Genomic DNA, 21,748 nt, shown 5'->3' with positions numbered 1-21,748 from the left:
AACCGGGTTTCGATACCCGTGGTGGGCAGAGCACAGATAGCCCATTGTGTAGCTTTGTGCATAAATTCAAACAAACAAAGAAAAGAAGTTTGACACTTTCTCGTGTCCTCGTCAGTCCAACTTTTGTTTGTGAAAGAAACACACACACACATAAAGCTTATAGCAGAATTTTCAAAATGGCACAGGAGTCGGTTGTTCAGCTTGAAGTGATCTTCAAAGTTTGGCAATCGCTTCTACAGTTCTTCTTATGACACAGTTTACAGTTTTATGTAGTATTTTGGCTAATTCCCAGTTCATTTGATGACCAAGGTTCCTCACGTGTAGAACATATCATTATTTGCTTGATCATTTTAAATATTCTTTTTAAATTCTATGATTCCTGTATCTAAATCTTTTCTCCTTTCATCATCAACATAAACATTTTAACAGGATTGGCACGGTACGACAATGACAGCTTGCTCTTCATCTTGAGGTGTGGATTTCTTCAAGGGCAAGAAATTTTTAATTGTGTTGGAATATTTATAAGCAACTCTGAAATTGTTCTTTTTCAGACATTTCTCTGAAGCCACAGTACCAGAACTGTAGTTTATACTACGTATTTTATAAAGAACAATTTCAAAATAGTTTATAAGTATCCCCAAACAATTAAAATTTTCTCATCATCGAACAAGTCCACACCTCAAGATAGAGAGCAGGGTGTCCTTGTGATATCCTCAGGTAAAACTGATTTCCGCAAAGAGCATTAAGTAGGTCCACTTTATAACAGAGGGATCGGCAGGAGAAATCAAGCAATGAATAAAAATTTATCTACTAAGTGAGTTTTAAGCTAAAAATTAAAGAAACTGAACACGATGTGTAACACAAAATGAAAACGCCATTTACTTATTAAATAAACAAAAACACAGTGCTTGTATATTTATGTCGATACACTGCACGGTAGGTCAACTATCGGTTTCGAGATTCGATTAATTGGATTTTTTTTTCTTTCGAGATGTACTTCCATCAAACAACTCACTTAAAACCTTGGGTAAACTACTTAACATGTGACGAGGTGGCCGAGTGGTTAAGGCGATGGACTGCTAATCCATTGGGCTCTGCCCGCGTGGGTTCGAATCCCATCCTCGTCGAAATTAAAACTTCTATACAATTTATTTTTGCCACACAGCGGTATGTCTGCGACTTACAACGCCAGAAACCGGGTTTCGATACCCGTGGTGGGCAGAGCACAGATAGCCCTTGTGTAGCTTTGTGCATAATTAAAAACAAACAAACAAACTACTTAAATCATGATAAAACAAATGATGATATTTTTCTACACGCGAGGAATCTTGATTATTAAATTGATTGAAAAACAGCCAAAATAATACACAAAGCTAGAAATTATGTCAAAATAACAATTCCGGAAAGCTCGCTAATCCAAAACTTACTCAATTTTTTCCTCGATAAAGTGCTCGGCTAATGAAAGCGTATTTCTTTTTTCGGACAATCTCGTGTTTTCCCTATATAAAGCAACTTATTTTGCATTGGATCTATGGATCTCCACTACATATTCTTTAGTTGGGTGTCTATCGATCTATCCCCAGACTATCATTTTGTCTCGCAAAATACTCCTTGTATACCTTTTGCATCACGAGCAGGACAAAGGTAAATTATTTAATTTCCTAGCACCCCGGATCTTCAGTTCTTACTACAATTGCAACTGCTTTTTTTTACACAAGCAAATTTTGGACTGAAGAGGACACGGTGTACCAGCGGATCAACGGTACGTTTATAAACTTAGAACGCTAAAATTCAGCGTTCGATTAGCTGCAGCGGACAGAGCAATTAAAAATAAAACGGAGAAAACACTCGAAAGTGTCGAAATTAAGTTTTCTGTAATAATGGATATGTCGAAATTTGTTCTTGTGTAATAGTGGATCTTAATTTTATTATCTAAGTTCAAGTTTGTTCATATTTTCATGAATAAAGATGAGTTAGCGACATTGAGAAAAAATATTTAACACACATAAAGTTGTTAGAAATAGAGAAACTGAAAACATTTTGTTTATGTATTTTATATTGTTAATAGATTTAAAATTAGGAAATACAACTTTTATGTTAATAAGTAATCAATCCAACAGGTGCGGCTGTTATAAAGTATCACTAAAAGGACTTAGATCAGAAATTTTGTATTAATAAAAGTTGCTTTGAAAGTGCTTTGGAATCTACTAAAAACTATCGTTCAAGTTTATACAAAATCTGGCTAATAACAGATCAAGTGCATTGGGTATGGACAAACAGACTGGTTAGGGCGCTCGACTCGCAATCTGAGAGTCGCGGGTTCGAATCCCCGTCACACCAAACATGCTCGCCCTTTCAGCCGTGGGGGCGTTATAACGTGCGGTCAATCCCACTATTCGTTGGTAAAAGAGTAGTCCAAGAGTTGGTGGTGATGACTAGCTGCCTCCCCTCTAGTCTAACACTGCTAAATTAGGGACGGCTAGTGCGGTCAATCCCACTATTCGTTGGTAAAAGAGTAGTCCAAGAGTTGGTGGTGATGACTAGCTGCCTCCCCTCTAGTCTAACACTGCTAAATTAGGGACGGCTAGCGCAGATAGCTTTCGTGTAGCTTTGCGCGAAATCCATAATAAACAAAAATAAACTGTTCGCTTTTCACGTCTTCACTTTTATTATCATCCGAAGTCATCTACGTCTTCCCCGTGCGTCAGCAAGTAAACGTTAATTTAGAAAATGCTCAAAAATATTTTAAAAGTAATATCCAATAAGAATTAACGAAACTACGTGTAAAGAACACTGAATGGTTAGTGTTTACAAAACATGTGTTTCATTTGGAGATCGCGGAGCTTAGGAAACGTCGATTTATTGATAACGATTCTTGTATTTGTTGGGTGTTTGTTTGTTTTTAGATCAAAGCCACATTAGACTATCTGCTACGTTCACCATGGGGAATTGAATCCCTGGGTTTTAGCGTTGTAAGTACGTAAACTTACCGCTGCACCACCGGGGGACAGCTCTGGATTAAACAAAACATGTCGGATATGGGATAAGGGATATGACGAATATAGTATGGTTGAGATACTATTATTATACACTCTTTTAATTCTTGAAAATCTTTATAAGACGAGACAAAAGATATAGCGTTAAAAATACGATAGGCCCAGTATTAATTTCTTATGACAAATATCATTATAGTCATAAAAGCCAAGTGTCGGTGGGTCAGTCAGTCGGTCACACTCGATTTCTCCAAATTTCGCGAGTTACACGAATCCACTTTTTTTCCTATAATACTTCCTCTTTTCATTGCCAGTTCCAATTTTAGTTGAATCCAATCGCTAACATAGGTGTAAATAGTTCCTAAATTTCGGCATTTTATTTTATACCAAGGATTTATTTAGCACCGAGTGAAATTAATTTTATTATGATGTGAAGTTTTTGAACGATGATCGAGTATTTACAAGAAATGTGGTTTTAAGAAAACTATTGCAATAATGCAATTGATATGATAAGAAAGCAACTGTGATCATTGAACGTTGGGTCAAAGTTCGATGCCGGGAAGAGACACTCTTTAGGTAAAGTAGATATTGCTCATGATAGGCCTTGGTTTCCCGAACCTAGAAGGCCCTTTATGTTTCTTATGCCTATTTACGGACGGCAAAGTTGCACATGCATATTGGAAATTTAAATTTGGTAAGCTTTGGTTTCCAGTCATTTTTGATGGGCTTTTATACTAGTTAATTATAATAATGTTTTGCCAATTTGGAAAAGGCATTCAAACCATGACAAAACGGAGGGAAGTTACAAAAAAGGAAAAAAAAAAATAAATAAAAGGCTGAGTATCCAGAGAAATAAGATGTTCTATTAAGTATACATATAGTTATTATTGTATTACTGCTGTATAAAAAATGAAATGTATAATGAATATAAAAAAATAGCCTAGTGTTAATAATCACGAATAAAATATCAGGTACTTTTACTTCCCTGGTAGTCTAACCACTACATTCGTAATGGAGGTTTTGATCGTTTTGCAATTCGTTAACATTATTAGGTTTGCTAATATGTTTGATATACAATGACATACTCTATTTATTTCACAATAGTAGGAATTACACGTTTTGGCTATCGAAAAATACACAGTGAAGTGTTAAACAAACATTAAAAGGTCGATAAGAATGAATCATATGATGCAATATTTTCTATAGGGATTGACTGTGAATTAACTTTAAATGCTTATTTTTTTTTCGTAAGTTCGGATGTTTATTGTTTTTACTGTTTCGAAAATGTTATTGTTTCACACAGTTTTAATCCAACAGTAGGCTCGGTCTTTACAGATCGATTCAGGATGCACGTTTCTAGTGTATTTATTGCAAGTACTTGAAACTCACGCGATATAGCGAAAGTAGCCACCAGCATGCACCAGTTTTTATCCCAATTTCAGATTTCCAAACCGTATTTCACGTAGCTTGTAAAATTCAGTTGGTATGCCTAAATACTTGTCACGTTTACACTTAACTAGGACGTGAATTTATCTCCGGCTTCACTTTCAAACCATCAGAGCTTTTCCCTTCTTACAACACTAGGATCCTTACACGTGCTACCGAAACTTGTTCTCACTACTGGCATGTTCACATAAAACTAAGTTACCCCCCCTTCCTCCCCACCTCGTTCTACCGGAATAATTTCTTAGATATTATTCTTCGGAAACATTTTGTGCTCCGAAATGTTTTAGAATTGGACATTTCTTAAATTTCTAATGAATTAATTTCAGTGGTGCAATACGTTATAATTTTTAGGATTTGTTTGCACGATTACAATTTTATCTAAGTAAAAGATCTTTGTAATATTTCCATCCATTTTTATTTCTGTTTTCAAACTATTTATCAAACCTTATAGCCTTCTAATATTTTTTTTTGCCACATAGATAATTTATGAAAACAACGTATTCGTTTAAGCGCAAAGCTATACAAAATGTTATCCTGTGCTCTGTCCACCATGGGGAATCCAACCCCGGATTTTTGCGCTATAAATACGTTAACTTACCACTGACAAAGTGGGAGACTACGAAAACAGTTTGTTTGTTTTAAATTTCTCTAAAGTTACTCCAAGGCTATCTGAGCTAGCTGTCTCTAATTTAACAGCGATAGCACTGATGGGCTAGAGGGACTATGAAAACAATTTGTTTGTTTTAAATATCTCCAAAGTTACTCCAAAGAGCTGTCCCCAGTTTAACAGCGATAGCTGTGATAGGCTAGAGGGACTATGAAAACAGAAAGTTATATTAAGGTTTAGTTTTGTATGATAATCTAGCTTTTGATAATGATGCAGCATTGGACTCTCCATTAAAACAGATTCCTTCTGAGAATTATTTTTGGTAGAGTTTACAAAATGCGTGATTTCGCAGTCGAATCAACGTTCTATAACTCTGTAGTTCCAAAAAAATGATCATAGTTTATTAATGATGGATCTTGTGATTAGACAAGTATAAAACAGAAAATAAAATGCTTGATCTTCGTTTAGCTTTAATTCTCTGCAAATTCACATCGTAGATGTTGATGTGTGGCTGAAGATGGCTTCGTCGTGACGCAGTCCCACCCTTTGGACATCTCCGCAACACAAAAAATGGGAATTTCCTTCGTGAAAGCTTTCTCCAGAAAACAATTCTAGAGTATTGGGAGTTAACCTTGGCATTTCAAGTAATTTCTTTCAACTGATACTTGTTATTGTAGGTTATATCCATGGTTATTACGAAACTCTTTAATTTAAAGAAATATAATTGGTTTGAGGGTTAAATATGTTATGTACATAATACAGTTATCTAAGATGAAACTACACGTTTCCACTTATTGCTCAAACTAAACATATGTGGTCTTTTTTGAAGTTGCGAAGTGGGAAATTTTTGTCTACACGAGTCTTGTTAATTCTTCTTCTTGATAATTATTGTTTTTGTAGCTTAATGAAACAAGTATTGCACATTTTGCAAGAACAAGTATATTACAACATTTGCTTCGAGCAGGTTGGCAAATGTTAGAAATAGTTATAGTCATCCAAAGTGGACGCCTAGATCATATCTTTGTTTTTCCCAACACAGAGGTCCTCCAGTGGGCCAATTGTAAGTTTACGGGTTTAAAAGTCTAAAATCCATGGTTCGATTCTCTATGATGAACAGATAGCCTATTTGTAGCTTTGAGCTGTAATAAACAAGCAAACACACCCAAAACAGGGAAGGAAACGTGATTTTACGAATAATCAATTAGAAATATATCACATGTTCACCTCTTTCATCTTGTAGTTTTAAAAAGTGAGAAAAAAGGCACTAAAATGCTTGGACTGCATCTTTCCTATGACATATGGTTGATACAATGGTATCAATACACCGTATTCAAAACCTTAAGTTGTTGTGGTCAACTATCCATGTGCTGACCAATTAGCTGTTGTAAGACCACACATAGAAACAGAGTAAATTCATGTACATCAGTTCAAAATGACGGACGGATAGCCCAGATAACATTCATGTAGTTTAGCTTGAATAACTGAAACAAACAAATAAAGTAATTGCTATGAGCTAGTTGTAAAAAGTTGCAGATATAAAAAAATATGCGAAAAATGCAAATATTAAAACTGAACATTAAATCGATTTGAATAAATTAAGTCTTCTTTGCAGCTTGTAAAAAAATTGTCTTTGCATTGATTAGTGGCCCCACCAGTGGCACAGCGGTATGTCCGTGGACTTACAACGCTAGAAACGGGTTTCGATACCCGTGGGGGGAAGAGCACAGATAGCCCTTGTGTAGCTTTGTGCATAATTAAACAAACAAACAAGCATTGATTAGTAAAGACTCTTTATAAACTTTTTGATCGCAGATATTTCGATATCTTATAAATAGCCAACATTTTGAGATGTATGTGTTTATCTAACACGTTTTAACTGTAGAAAAATCACTAAAACAAATTTGTGTCAGAAACAGGTTTTGATTTTCAACGATAATATACAAATCGACATTTAGATATAGCGTATTTTTCTGACTTTAATTGTTAGCTTTACTATTACTTAAGTTTGGAATAAAAGAAAACCAAACCATTTATAATAATTTTGTATTTTTCTTCTCTGTCTCTGAATTAGAGTTAATGTTAAAATAATACATTAAATACAGCATGAAATCTCAAGGTGGTATGATCTGGTGGTTAGGGTACTCGAATCGCAATCCGTGGTTTGCAGGATCCGATCCCATCACCGAACATGCTTGTCCTTTCAATCGGGAGAGCGTTATAATGTGACGGTCAATCTCACTATTCGTTGGTTAAAGTGTAGCCTAAGAATTGGCGGTGGGTGGTGTTGATTAGCGGCCTTCCATTTAGTCTATCGCTTCAAAACAAGAAGTGGCTTGTGCAGATAGCCCTCGAATAGCTTTGCACGAAATTCAACAAGCAAAATGAAATCTCAATACAAGTTATAAGGAGTATAAGAAAAAATTATATATATCTTTAAAGTTTGATCACATTTCTATATTCTTTGTTGTTTTTATTGTCCTTGATTAGGTTGCCTCATTGGTAAGCTTCAGGTCTTATAATGCTAAAACTTGGGTTTCGATTCCTGCAGAGGGCACAGCCATAAGAATCCATTGTGTAGCTTTGCGCTTAACAACAAATGAACATGTTAGGCTTATTTATTTTAGGTTTGATTTTTCTGCAAACCTATTACTAAAAATGCTTTCCTTGGTGTCACTGGCGGGTTTACTAATTCTATTTAATAATATTTAGATTCTTTTTCTGCTTGCTCTCTCTCTGTCTCTCTGAACACTAGACAACATACAGGAAAATTGTACATTTATAACTGTTTGTCTGGTTTGTTTTGAATTTCGCGGAAAGCTACACGAGGGCTATCTTCGCTATCCGTCCCTAATTTAGCAGTGAAAGACTAGAGAGAAGGCAGCTAGTCATCACCACCCACCGCCAATTTTGGGGCTACTCTTTTACCAACGAATAGTGGGATTGACCGCCACATTATAACGTCCACACGGCTGAAAGGGCGAGCATGTTTGGTGGGACGGGGATTCGAAACCGCAACCTTCAGATTACGCGTCAAGCACCCTAACCAGTCTATTTGTCCATACTCAACGCACTTGATCTGTTATTTAGTAGATTCCAAACCACTTTCAGAGTAATACAAAAATCAAAGACATGTTTATAAGATAACCTGCCAGGCTAAGACTTTAACACAAAGCTGCTATATCGACCAGTGCCAATATCCTACTGAGGTCAAACTAACATATTCTCCTTTTCTTTTACTCGTGGGTCCTTAGAATTAGATTTCAAGTTATATACGTGTGTGAGTGAGCGAAGGAAGCCAATAACACAGCTGAATATATGACCTCGATTTCCTCATTGTTAGTTACGACCCTGATCACAACGTCTGCACTTAATTTGATTGTTTCCAACGGTTAACTAGTCTATGGAGAGTATATCTACGTGGTACGAACACTTTAAGTTTTCAATCCAATACTACGCTTTACGATTTTACTGTAACTTATTTGTGTAACAGTCACGGTCTATTTAATCTGGTTGTACAAGCTACAGTTGCCAGATCAAGGCTATAGTAAACTTTCTCGATGACTTATTTTCTTATTTCATCGAACTTATTACAGAAAAGATACAAAGCCCTACCCCCTCTCTCCCAGTGGCTCAGTAGTAAGACTAAAGGCTTATAACACTAAAAACTGGGTTTCGATAACCATGGTGGGCACAGCTCAGACAGCCCAATCTGTAGCTTTGTGCTTAACTGCAAATAAACAATCAAAGAATACTAAAATGATAATTTTTAATACCTCTCTCATTAAATGCAACAACGTTCTTTTTTATCTAGTTAAATTTGTTGCTATATTTACGTAACGTGTAAACGCTTTAACTTACAAGTTTACTTGCGATTATTATCTATCTTTAAATCGCCCAGTTAGTACAAGAAGTTTCCTTAGATTATTTTGAAAAAAAACCTGAGTTTCCCTTGCATATAATTAGTTTTTGTTAGCCTCTCCGCGCACTGATATCTGTATGATCATTCTTTTTATGTCCGTGATATAAGTTAGACTTCCGTTCGCCAAATGTTGTAGTAATGTCACGTTTTCGTTTTTCTACGTTTTCTCTGAATTTCTTTTTAAAAATAAATACACGGTAAAAATATTTGTGTCACTAAAAAGCATAGATATTTTTCTTATATAATCATGGTATTAACTGAACGAAAGTTATTTTAATTCCATTCTTTAGGCTTCTTCTCTGAACGACACAGTAAACTGATTTATAAATGCGAATTCAGGCTGTAATTCCGACACATAGTGCGGAACGGCTTTTCAACATGTAATTGGATGCACCTCCAATTTTTAAAACTATTGTGTGATTTTTGTAACACAATGTAAAAAAAAAAATCACATAATTAATGGTTACGTATATGAGGCCAAAACATGGGTGTTCAAATGAGATCATTTCAAAAATGTAAGATCACATTTCATAACTACAATCGACAAAATCGTCAGTTTCGTGTTGTAACGTCAGATATTTTAGTCTTCAAGGAGAACGAGAAGCTATCCTTGTCTCTAAAACGCATACAAGTCGGGGGCTTCACCGTCAAACATGTTTTTTTTGTCGCTACACCTTTAATTTATGCCCTTTACTCCCAGCATTCCTTGTGCTGTATCAAGCCAAGTTTAGTCAGGTTACAAGAAGTTAGGCTAGAAAAGAGATCGGAAAAGCAAATTGACGTAGGATTAATTCAACGACCTTGAGACAGAGAAAGCATAGAATAATTTTTACCAATGAATTCAGTGAATAATTAGTAAGATTCTATAGTTTACTAACTTATATTTGAGTTGGACACAACAATTATTTCTTAAAATATAATTATAAATCAAGACCAGAAAACGTGTTTGCAGCACCCCAATTTAAATATGGCAAACTCACCTGATCTAATGAAGTTATTCTAACTTTTGTTAATTTGTTTGTTGTTAAGTAAAAAGCTAGACAATGAGCTATCTGTGCTCTATCCACTTCGTGTATCGAAACGAGATTTTTAGCTCTCTAACTTTATAAGCCTTCAGATTCACTGTTGAACCACCAGTTTTCTTAAATTTGACATTTGAAATCCCGGTGTTTAATATCGATTGCGAAAAAAATGGGGTTTTCATTATCTCTTACTGATAGAAAGAAAATAGAGTGATTACCGTCCGGGTGCCTGTTTGAAACTTTTTTATTAATCACTAAGTCTTTGTGAAGAATATTTGACTGAAAAATTACACATCCGTAACGCTGATTGATTCGATAATAAGTGTATCCTCTTGATAAGTCTTACAGTTCCATAATACAATAAGTTTTCAGTGAAACTACATCTTAGGAAGTTGAAGTGCTAAATATGATAAATGGCCCAAGTGTAAAATTAATATGATGTGTTATAAATAATGCTATTAAACTATTTGGATATACGCGTGACAACTGAGTTTCGATATTTGCGGCAAAAAGGTCACGTTTGACTAGTTTTCGAATCGAGGGGGGACGGAGGGAAATACCGTTCTCATGCCCCATTGTGGGATCGTACATATCCGAGTAAGTTTCAGGAGTTCCCCTTGTTAATATATTTTTCTTTACGAGTGCAACCTTTGGGTGATTTTATACAAGCGATTAAAGGTGGCAATAAATGCCAGAAATTAAAATTTGCAGGTTTAATAGTAGTGACAGGTAAACAGTTTATTATTAATTGCCCTTTTTGTTGAAAATTTCATTGAAAACTTTTATATCTTGATTTCTGTTTTGAAAAGAAAGAGGTCCAAAGAATGTTTGAAAGTTTCAACTGATAAAAAGTTTAAAAAATTCTTACAGCGTTAATCAAATAGCAAGAAAACAACAATTTTATTGTATAAGGTGCAATTACATTTTATTCAAAAATAAACAGTTCTTTACATAGCAAACAAAACAAACCTTTTCTCTCCTCTGTTGATTATTTTACGAAAAGTGGAGCGAACAACCCATTCTCAGGTGAATTACTATAATTAAGTTTATTATCCTAATTCTCTAAACAAGTAACCGAAAACTTGCATGAATAGACTCACTTATGTACGTATGAAGATCTATTAAGGTTGTATACATTGTTGTGGCATGTTTTGGCAATAACTAAATACTGATATGTTTTTTTCCCATTTCACAAGGTTTTAGTATAGAACATTAAAACAAACAGGAAATTTCATTTCTAGTTTGAGATAAGCATTGATAAGCAACTAGAAGAATGTCCCTGATTGCAAGGAATATAAGCCGTCTTGAAAGTCTTATCCCTGATTCTTTCTGTGTGTCTGAACTACTTCTGCTTCTTACTTAAAAATCTAACAAACCAATTAAATAGATTCTTTTCAGAACATAGTACTTTTTGCTTTATGAACTTTTGCCTTAGAAATTATAGCTCGTACGTATCTATACAGTTTTAAAACCCAAGTAAATTTGTATTATAGTACAACTTATTAACAAGTCCTGTTAATTTAATTCCAATGGAACGAATATAACCTTTGACATATTCGATGTGCATATGTATAAAATAATCTTGTAGCCATGTCCAAAATTTTCTGCTCAGTGTCAATGTAGAAATTATGTACAATCTAATGGAATACTTCAGTAGTTGCTTCCGGTTGCTCAGCGGTAAATCTGAAAGCATACAACGCTAAAAATCAGCTTTCGGTTGACATAGAACAGATAGCCCATAGAGAAGTTTTATGTTTAATAAAAAACAAATGAAAATTTCAGCAGTAAAAATAAATCGAAAAAAATATTAGTTAAGCAATACTTTGGATGAAACTCATATAAAGTAAAACATGATCTTATTTCGCTTAATCTTAGGCAGATTCACAAACGTTTTGGATAGTAGAAAAAGAAGATAAGCTAGGCATTATTACAAGTGTTCAGGTCATTACTCTTATTTATAGCCTAAGCATACCCGATTACGAGCTTGCTCATATCCTGAATGAAAACCATGACGAATAATTCATCAACAGATGTGAATATGTTATTAACGACATTTTGTCTAAAAGTGGAACAAACTACATTTATTCAAAATTTTCGTTAGAAGAAACTATCACACCATCATACACATGAAAAGGGGTTTTTACCCATCGAATCAGATTTCCTTGAAGATGTTCTTCCGACTTGTCTGCAAACTTGTATAGGCGCAATGCCTGTTCACTTCTCAGCGCCGAATCCCAAAAATGGAGCTCACTCACTTCTCCTTCAAAACTATCATCTACAACAAATCCAGCACCTGGTTTGTCCTGGTCTTGTCCCACAACAACTACGCCTTTTGGTCGAATTTTGGTTCCTTTGGCCATGCCAGTTTTATTTCCATGACAACCAAAATTATCGATAATTAGCGAAGCCTCACCTTCCCATGAAGACCAGAAATAACAGATGTGGTGCCATTTTCCAGGTCTTAGATAATAAGGACACGAAACTTGTAGATTTGCTCCATCACTTACAGCTATACCAACAACCTCGTCGTCTATGAAAGAAACAATTTCATTGGCTTGTGATTCGTGTGCATACGAAAATATGTGAAGTCTTCTGTCCAAGCGATGAACTTTGAACCAATAACATAATGTGAATTCGCGGAGCGTGGGTAACGTCCCGACCATCACCAAGCGTGGAAAAGATTTATTGTCAGAAGGAGGAAATACAATTTTAGTCGAAGCTTCACACTCTTTCGAGGCCCAGGTTAGCAACCACAGAAAAGCGAAGATTACAGTAACTCTAATAGAGGGAGCCATTGAAACTCTCATTTGTTTTTAATAGATGAATTTTTCCTTTTCTTCCACCAAATTATCTACACAAGAAAGTTGTGTAAGTTTCAATAAAATTTTTATTTATTTTGTTCACTGCATCATGTAGCTTCAAAACAAAAATCAAAGTGTTTCGTAACACAGACAAAAAGTAGCGAGATTCTAATCTTGTAGACTCTTATACTTAATTAACAGTTATTAATACACACGCTGAGAAAGTTTCAAGATTTACATCAGTTTTAACACATAGGAAAGTAATACTTAAATTAATTTTATCAAACGAATGAATAAGAATTATCTTGGCAACAGTGTACAGAAAAACCCTATACTCGTACTAATTTAATCACCTGAAAAAGGTTTATATGGGTTTAAATAATTAGAAATAAGTGAAAATTTATAGTAATTTTAACCCATATAAAGATCAAAGATTTACATTAATTGTATTGCATTAAAATATCAAAGATTTATATATGTTGAAATAGAAAACTTTAACAAATAACATACAATGATATTTACATTTGATACATTAATAACAATTAAACTACGACATGTTTAAAATTCATGAGTTGTTTGGAAAATATAATTACCAAGTTCCTCAGATAAGTTGTGCTTGGGAGAGAAATAAACCAAATGTGTTTGTTACTTCAGCAAATATGCCATGCTTTATATAAAGCTATATATATATACATATATATATAGAACCATGAAACTTTATAGAATTTTGTTAAGTATTTTTGTAATTAGTTTATGCCGAGATATTGTGTTACTCTTTATCAAACTTGTTATTCTCCTGTAATTTGAACAGTTCATGAAAATTGTTTTCCAAAGTGTTATATTCACAGTAAAAAAAACTTTCTAAAAAACTTGTATTTTAAGTGTTTCAAGTGTTTACTTACAGAATTTTATATGAACGCCAAAATTGATTAGGTTTTAATGGCTGTAATTATGTTACTTAAAGGTCAGTGATTCGAATATAAGAATATCTCGTTTCTAGAAATGCCTAATGAAGCCTTTTCTGGTTTTTAGTTACGTTCCTTACAGCTAAGAAGAATAAAGAATAACTTGTTTCAAACGATTTCGAATTAAGAGAAGAGTTTGGACATGAAAAACGACAAGTACTCTAATGTTTTAATGTTTTATATCTTATTCGTTTCTGTCCAAAGTTCGGTAAGAAACTATGTATTTACCATCGTGATAACTAAAGGGTTAAAGGCTATGATTTCATATAAGTACAAGCAAGTGTTAATACATTTTGTTTTAAATGAGAATCTTGTTTAGCTATCATCCTTTAATAAGAAGATTCGTGAAATTAGCTGAGGTCATAATTCATGACTGGCTGAGGTTTGTTTGGTTGTAATTAAGCACAAAGCTATACAATGGGCTATCTGTGCTCTACCCACCACGGGTATCGAAACCCAGATTCGAGCGTTGTAAGTCCGCAGACATACCGCTGTGCCACTTGGGGGCACTGGCTGAGGTAATGTTAGCACGTTTGACCTGAATAGTGTACCTAATGCAAAGTGTTTATTAGTGTAAAAACTGTTAACTGTTATGAATAATTTACTCAGAAAAGTTTCATATAAGTATTTCATAATAACTTCGTTTTTTAGGGGAAATTTAGCCTGTAAGAAAACTGAAAAAGAGAGTAAATGTAACGTTTTAAGCTAAGTAAGATTGTGGTCATTGTTATTTTAAGAAAACTAAAAAATCCTGTTAGGCATATTTTGAAATCGCGTTTAATTTTATTTAATAAATTCTACAATGTGATATGTGTTCACTAAATGGTTAACAAACAAATCTAAGACCCCGAAGATGCTCGCTCTTTCAGCCATGGGGGCTTAATAATATAACGGTCAATCCAATATTTATTGGTAAATAGTACTCCAAGAGTTGGTGGTGGGTGGTGTTGAATAGCTACCTCAAGCCTACCACTTACAAATTAGGGAAGGCTAGAGAAGGTAGCCCTAAGTAGATTTTTGCGAAATTCAACAAAACATACAAACAATATTCTTTCACAAAAATATTTAAAAATGGAATATTTCAAATAAACACCTTGTATGCATACCCATTGTTTTGATATGTTACATTTTCTTCCAGATGTGCTCCGATGTCTTAGTGGTAAGCTAGAGAGAGATTATAATCCCAGAATTCACCCCTCCTATCGGTGGCTCAGCAATAAGCCTGAGGACTAATAACGCTAAAAATAGGGTTTCGATACCCTTAGTGGGCAGAGCGCAGATAGCCCATTGTGTAGCTTTGTGCTTAATAATAAAACAAGACATCCCTACAGCGGACACAGCAGAGACAACTTTGCACTAAAACAACAACAATAACCACGCCACATATTCCAATAGCACCAGTTCAGGTATACAATTTACATGGCATTCAAAACAGAGAAACTTCAATTTTTTATGGAATATTGTTTGTAAAGTCTTATTTACAGGAGAACGTTGATGGTCTTGAAACTATTCAACACATCATCTAGAAACTTACACTCAAAGCGACTATACAGAGTGAAATATATGTACGTGTATTTAGAAGTTAATTCAACGGTGTCTTGTGACAGTAAATCAACTTAAAACGATTCATAAAGTAAAATAAAATAAAAATTTAAACGCGTCCTCACCCTTCCAAATTAGCACGAAGAGTTTGTGTGGGCAAACTAAGACAGTTTGGAGTAATGCTTCGCTGAAAGAAATGTTGCAATTTGATGTCCAGAAAAGTACAATCTGTAGCCGTGTATGACTTGAAACATGTATGTGCTCATAGCAATCCCTTAGTGATGATCTGAATTTGTCTTTGATTTACCCAAGTGAAATTTCCAACTAACTGATATGATACAAACACATATGCTCTTCTACAGAATAAACATTTGTCACTTTTGAATAAATCAAAATATTTCAAATTATACTAGGTTTAATATAAAGAAAGGGGTATTTAAAACATATGTCAGACTCGGTTAGCACTTGTGGTGGTCCAAGGTTTGTTCCATAATATTGTCTCTTAACACGCCCTGTACTTTCAGCTGAGGGGGCGTTATAACTGTAGCAGTCAATCTCACTTTTCCTGTTAAAAGCTGCATAGTAAACAACGAGTGCTGCTGATCAGCATTTTAAATTACGGACAGCTATGCCTAAATCTTAAACGTTTCTAGCCTGACCATTAAGTTCATGTTTCGCATATGGTGTTATTACAGTTGAAAATACCAAATTATTCTAAAGTCTGATAATATGATGATAATAGAACTCCCAGAATTAAAATGAAGGAATTAAAATCCCCCAAATCGTTTACTAATATGCATTTCATCTTTTGTTTAGATTGTAATACATTATACTATTGATTTTATAAACTGTATAAAAACAAACTGATATAAATGTGCAGTTGAGGTCAATAACTTAATGCCATTTTCAACTAATTCGTTGTACTTCATTTTCCACAAACATGTTGTTCTGAGTAGAATGATTCGTTTAATGCTTAGAAATACAAATTGGTTATGAAGCACCGATTGTTATCGCAAGCTGAATCACAACAACCATTTCTTTAACCACAGAAAAGCGGAGACTGTTTGGCGTGGATATCACGTTCAATGCCATACACTTAAGAAAACCATTCATAAAAAAGTTCTGTTGTCTCTAAAATTGTGAATGCTAACAAACTCTCATTCAGAAATAGCCCTTGTTTTCAGATAAACTCGTTATTCGTTCAATCTTTTAGCTTCTAACCATCTTAGGTGCTAGTGAACTTATATATGTATATAAACGTTATCTCTAAATATATCTACACCTTTGTGCTGCTAGCGAAGAAGACGTTAAGAACTAAAACATTGATCAAATTTATAAATTGTCTTGGAGATACAGACGTATTTTGATTTTAAAGAACCTGGACATATGTTTTGTACGTTTTAAGACTTTCATACAAACATTTCTTACGTATAACATTGACAGTTTCAGTTTGAATTGGTATTGGATTTGAATACATGCTCCAGAGCACGTGAAACTGGGATTGTAGCAATACAACAGAAATCTGACGTAGGAGTAAGAACACGCTTACGTGTTCTACCTCTTCCCGAATTTATGATTGCTTGCCAAGTTGTTGAACCAGCTGTTCAGGCTGGTTTTATCTACACAAACACGTGCAATTATGGATGGAATGGTTTCCTTTCTTCTCCACATCACAAGTAGAGACATTTTCTCAGAATGTTGAATCAGGTCTATCCATTGGAAAATTCGGAAGATTTTTAAGAGTTACTAATAAATATAGGATTTTTACTTAGTAATAATTAATATCGAGAATGACACTTTAAGTTACATTATATAACACACTGATATTTATAAATTCAAAGTGGCATTATTATGAAATATGTTATCCATATTGAAGCCAATTAGACTCTTGTTACATTTAATTGAACTTGGGTTATTGCTTACTGAACAGCTTTCCAACAAATGTACTTCTTTGCAGAAGCAGTGATAAGATATATATTTTCAATTTTACCGAGTATAACACATTAAAAGGCACGTTCTTGTGTTAAGCTTTTAATAAAAAATTGATAGAATATATAATTCACTTACCCTCACTTGTTAGTCTTCATATCAATCTGTGTACGTTTATTGAAACCCAAGTATTACTCGGTATATTTTAATCAAATATAATATAATTTTAAAGCCCCCCACCCCACCCTCCGGTGGTTCGGCAATAAGCTTAAGGAGTTATAGGACTAGAATTTAAAATCTCCGCGGCAGACACAACAATACAGAAAATATATTGGTTAATTTTGTTCTAACTCAAATAAAATAATCCTAAATTATAACAGACTACAGAGTCGTCAAAAGAAACATATATTGGCCACCCGTAAACTACCCTCAACTCTGCTGTTTTCCCCTCGATTCCACCTCGAGCACGCCAGGCGAGTGCTCTATCAACTGGTTATACGTACCACATACTGTCTTTCCTGCCAGTCAATTAGACTGTAGCTACCGAGTTGGCACTTGATAATCAAAATTCTATAGTTGCATGGTGAACAAAAAAGTCTGGGCATTTAAAGCTCATATGTTGAAAATTTTAGTTTTTGGCATTTTAGTAACAATGTTTTTCTTTTTCAGGTTTATTAAGGGTGAACATGGCAGATTCAAGTAACTATTCAATAGAAGAAGGCTTCGTCGCAAGTGTACGAGTGCAAGAGCGGAATTATACATGTAAAACATTATAAGGAATAAGATCTGACTTCTGTGCAAGATTTGGAAAAGAAGAGCTTTATAAAAGAACATATAAAATGCGTAAATATATCAGGATGCAATAAATCCTTTCTTTCATGTACACTGTATTTATTTGAGGGGTGCCCATGCCCACATCGTATATCTACAGGTGAATTAGGACACAGTATTTTGAAAGATTATGTTTGTCCATAGGACAGTTGATTTATATTAATTCATTCAGCAATTGAACAAGATGACAACGTTATACGCCACTGGTGCCAAAAACATGTTTGATAAATGGTACAGGTTGGTAGTTTACTGTACTTTGATAAATTCACGTATAGATAAATATATTTATGTAAATTGTTTTAAGAAATAATTTTAGGGTATTGCTTTTTTTAAATGGAAATATACTTTTTCTGCGGTTAAAACAACATCAAGTAATTTTGTTTTTAAGTAATACCTTGTGAGATATCGCTTGGAAAATTATAATTTTTCACGTCAAAACCAAATTGTTGATCCATCAATAGATCAAAATGTCAGACAGAGTTAATAAGTATACTTCTGTTAACATGCTACGAGGAGATCATATGAACAACTCAAATATGTAATAAGCACAAGTATGAAAATGACATCAGAAAGTGTGTATGCGTGGGGAGTTGGATTTAATGCTTCATGCAATATTCAAATACATTTGTACTTGCTTGGATAAATGCCAAATTGTAGATCAGTTTCAAGTTATTTTCTGTGAAGTAATAGATATTACAATGTTAATAATCTGAAAGTATTTAAGGGGCAAACCAACGAAAAGAAAATCTTCTAAGATCACGTGTTAATTCGAAGGTTCGCGCATTAACTTCTTAAGATATTTGATGTTCTTAACCAAACATATGTATTCACAAACTGTATGCAATCGTTCTTAGTGCCGGAAGCAACATAACCAGCTCTTCTAGTTCACAAACGACCCGCCAGGTGGTACGTTGGCCCACGTGCTCTGCTCAACATATCAATTCTGGGAATTTCCAACTGGTCAATATTAATTCAGCTTCTTATCACATAACTTATGTATATTTATTGGCAAACCTGAATACATAGAGTAGAAAAAGTACATGTATGTTAAAAAAGAAACGGAAGTTCTGTTCCCCCTGGTTGTTGTAATAAGAACTTAAATTCAATATCTTAATACTTCCTAGCCATTTCCGCTTTTGTTACATTTCTTGGAAATAAAGAAATCGATAATGGAAATTTTCCTAAATTATTATAAAAGAAAATTATAAATATATACATGTGTATAAGTAAATAATATAAATATGTAACCTCAAATTAAAAGGTTATAAAATACTCGTACAACTAAATTTCATGTTTGCTTACACATTGGTCCACGTATTTTACCATATTATGATTTAACTAGCCATAACACTGTGCTTAAAGTCGTTTTTAAGGCTCAGAACTTCAATAACGCCACTGATATAACAAAGTACTTTGTATTTTTATTACAAATTTTAATTTCATTGAAAATTATTGGCCAAGCAGAACGTATGTATGTCATCACCTAAAACTTGCGTGAAATGCATGCTACTTTTTATATACAGTAATATTTGTATGACCTAATGTCAGAAATAAAAACAAAAGATTTGTTTCGAGAAAAATACTTAGTAATCTGTCCATTTTCAGTAAAGCTTGCATAATGAAAGTAGTTTTCACTTATTTTCACGCACATCAAAGTTTTGGTTGTTGCTAAGCACAAAGCTAAACAGTAAGCAAATGAAGTATTTACTAGAATTGAAACTGTGACCAAAAATACACAAACACACACAAAGGAAAAACTAATAACAGACAATTTTTACTTGACAGTAAAAAATTAGTTTTTTTGTTCAGAAAAAAACATGTTCCCCCAGAAATTATGATAATTAAATAGTTTGTCACATCTACATTTAGGAATTTCCATGGCAACAACGTAAATTTACTTGAAGAGCACGTGTAAGGTTTGTAACCAATCACAAATATTATTTCAACATAAGATGTAAATTAACATTTTACCTACTCTCAGAATGTTCGTGTTGATTAGATTTTGAAACACTTTTAAGAGTACGGAGCTGTGCAAATGATAAATTAGTTATTTGCTGATTTAATACTTACCGTTCGAGGAACTACATCTTGATGGGTCAGCGGTAAATTGAAAATTTTATAATTTGTGGTTCAATTCCTCCGGTTGGCATAACTCAGAGAGCCAAGTGAGCAGCTTTGCACTAAAAAAAACAAAGAAGGGCAAAACCTTAAGGAATAGAATTACTGGTAATTTGTAAGCCATCAGCTAAGGAGGCAGCGATGTTTGTTTGTTTGTAGTTAAGCACAAAGCTACATAATGGGCTATCTGTACTCTGTCCACCACGGGTATCGAAACCCGGTCTCTAGCGTTGTAAGTCCGCAGACATACCGCTGTGCCAAAAAATACTTGTATATGAAATTAAACCATGGAATCCCATCACATGAATGTATATATGGGTCTGTTCTTTTTCTTCCTTAATCGGATAGGCATAGCTGTGCGCGCAACATACAAAAAATACAGCGGCGTTACATTTGAAACTGACATTTTTCATAATACTTTTTTTGTTCAATGTATAATGTATTGGTAAATGGTAATACCGTATCGCTACAATAACATAATACATACATTTCAGAACAGCCTGTCCATATGTGTGAATGATGAGAGGAAAGCAACTAACAGCCATACAGCCTTCGATACATTCGGTGATAGTACTTAAAGAACACAACGTCAAAAAATAAATGCGCTGATAAGTTCACGACAACAACTGCATCACGTAGCACGTTTGGTTGTTTTTCGTAAGCAAAATGCAGTGTAAATATAATTATATACAACATATTATAAAAAATATAATATAATAATAATATATATATATGTCTGGAATTTTCTTAACTAGTTATCCGACATGAAATATAAGATAAGCTGGTTGATATGAATATCTTGTATTATCAATTGAAACGTGTTAACGAAGAAAAGCTTCTACTAGAATTGTCCAGTTCAGAAATTTAATGATGTATTTAACAGTACTTCTGAACTAAATTTGCACATAAAAATTTATTAATAAACCTCCTAAATAAATATTAAATTACACTGAACATATAAACAGCAAAGAACAAATACAAAGAACGTTTTATATATATTACGTCATTGATAGCCGGCAGGCCATCACTGCAAATCGAATCAGCTGAATATGTCAGGTAGCATAGACGAGTCTAATTAAGTCCGAAATAATATATGTAATATTATATAATAATTATATATATATATATATATACAAAACTATATAATTATACAAAATATAACTATATACAATATACAAATGGTTATAATTTATATTTTCTATTAAAAATGGTGCGAGTAGCGCTTTGCATAGACAAAAAATGGAGCGAGTAGCGCTTTGCATAGACAAAAAATGGTGCGAGTAGCGCTTTTCATAGACAAAAAATGGAGCGAGTAGCGCTTTTCATAGACAAAAAATGGAGCGAGTAGCGCTTTTCACAGACAAAAAATGGAGCGACGCTACTTGCAAACGCTATGAATTTTTAAATGTAGCGTCGATCCATTAAAAGCTCCTAGAAACATAGTGGCGTTACGTAGCGCGCGCTATTCATAGCGGCGTTTTACGCACAGCACTGCGGATAGGCTGAGCGTGTCAGATTATAAATCTGTACGTTCATAATTCGCGTCGCGTTACGAAAAAAAAAAAAACCAATAGC

The 21,748-nt window shown here is 34.0% G+C and overlaps 1 protein-coding gene, 1 long non-coding RNA gene and 1 other non-coding gene across 3 annotated transcripts in view; 2 read left to right on the top strand and 1 right to left on the bottom strand.

Annotated features, from left to right (window-relative positions):
• The window catches only part of LOC111087800, a 29,124-nt gene extending 11,017 nt beyond the window's left edge, over positions 1 to 18,107 (top strand). The window contains exon 2 of the long non-coding RNA XR_002612446.1: positions 17,894 to 18,107. This is a non-coding gene — a long non-coding RNA (uncharacterized LOC111087800). The remainder of the gene's footprint in view (positions 1 to 17,893) is intronic.
• Trnas-gcu lies at positions 1,046 to 1,127 on the top strand. The gene has a single exon. It is a non-coding gene; the product is annotated as a tRNA-Ser (tRNA).
• LOC106467130 (C-reactive protein 1.1-like) lies at positions 10,896 to 13,473 on the bottom strand. The gene is made up of 2 exons (XM_013927452.2): positions 13,382 to 13,473; positions 10,896 to 12,838 (listed from the first exon to the last, which is right to left on the bottom strand). The coding sequence occupies exon 2, from the start codon at positions 12,792 to 12,794 to the stop codon at positions 12,069 to 12,071; it is 726 nt and encodes a 241-aa protein (XP_013782906.1). The 5' UTR covers positions 12,795 to 12,838; positions 13,382 to 13,473; the 3' UTR covers positions 10,896 to 12,068.
• Positions 18,108 to 21,748: the final 3,641 nt, after the last annotated feature.

Source organism: Limulus polyphemus, unplaced genomic scaffold (assembly GCF_000517525.1).
Source record: "Limulus polyphemus unplaced genomic scaffold, Limulus_polyphemus-2.1.2 Scaffold77, whole genome shotgun sequence".
Taxonomy (NCBI): Eukaryota; Metazoa; Arthropoda; class Merostomata; order Xiphosura; family Limulidae; genus Limulus; species Limulus polyphemus.
This window is presented reverse-complemented; position numbering and strand designations above follow the sequence as displayed.

Bases quoted from the DNA above. Each gene is read 5' to 3' on its own strand.
- LOC106467130 (XM_013927452.2), bottom strand. From the start codon at position 12,794: ATGAGAGTTTCAATGGCTCCCTCTATTAGAGTTACTGTAATCTTCGCT.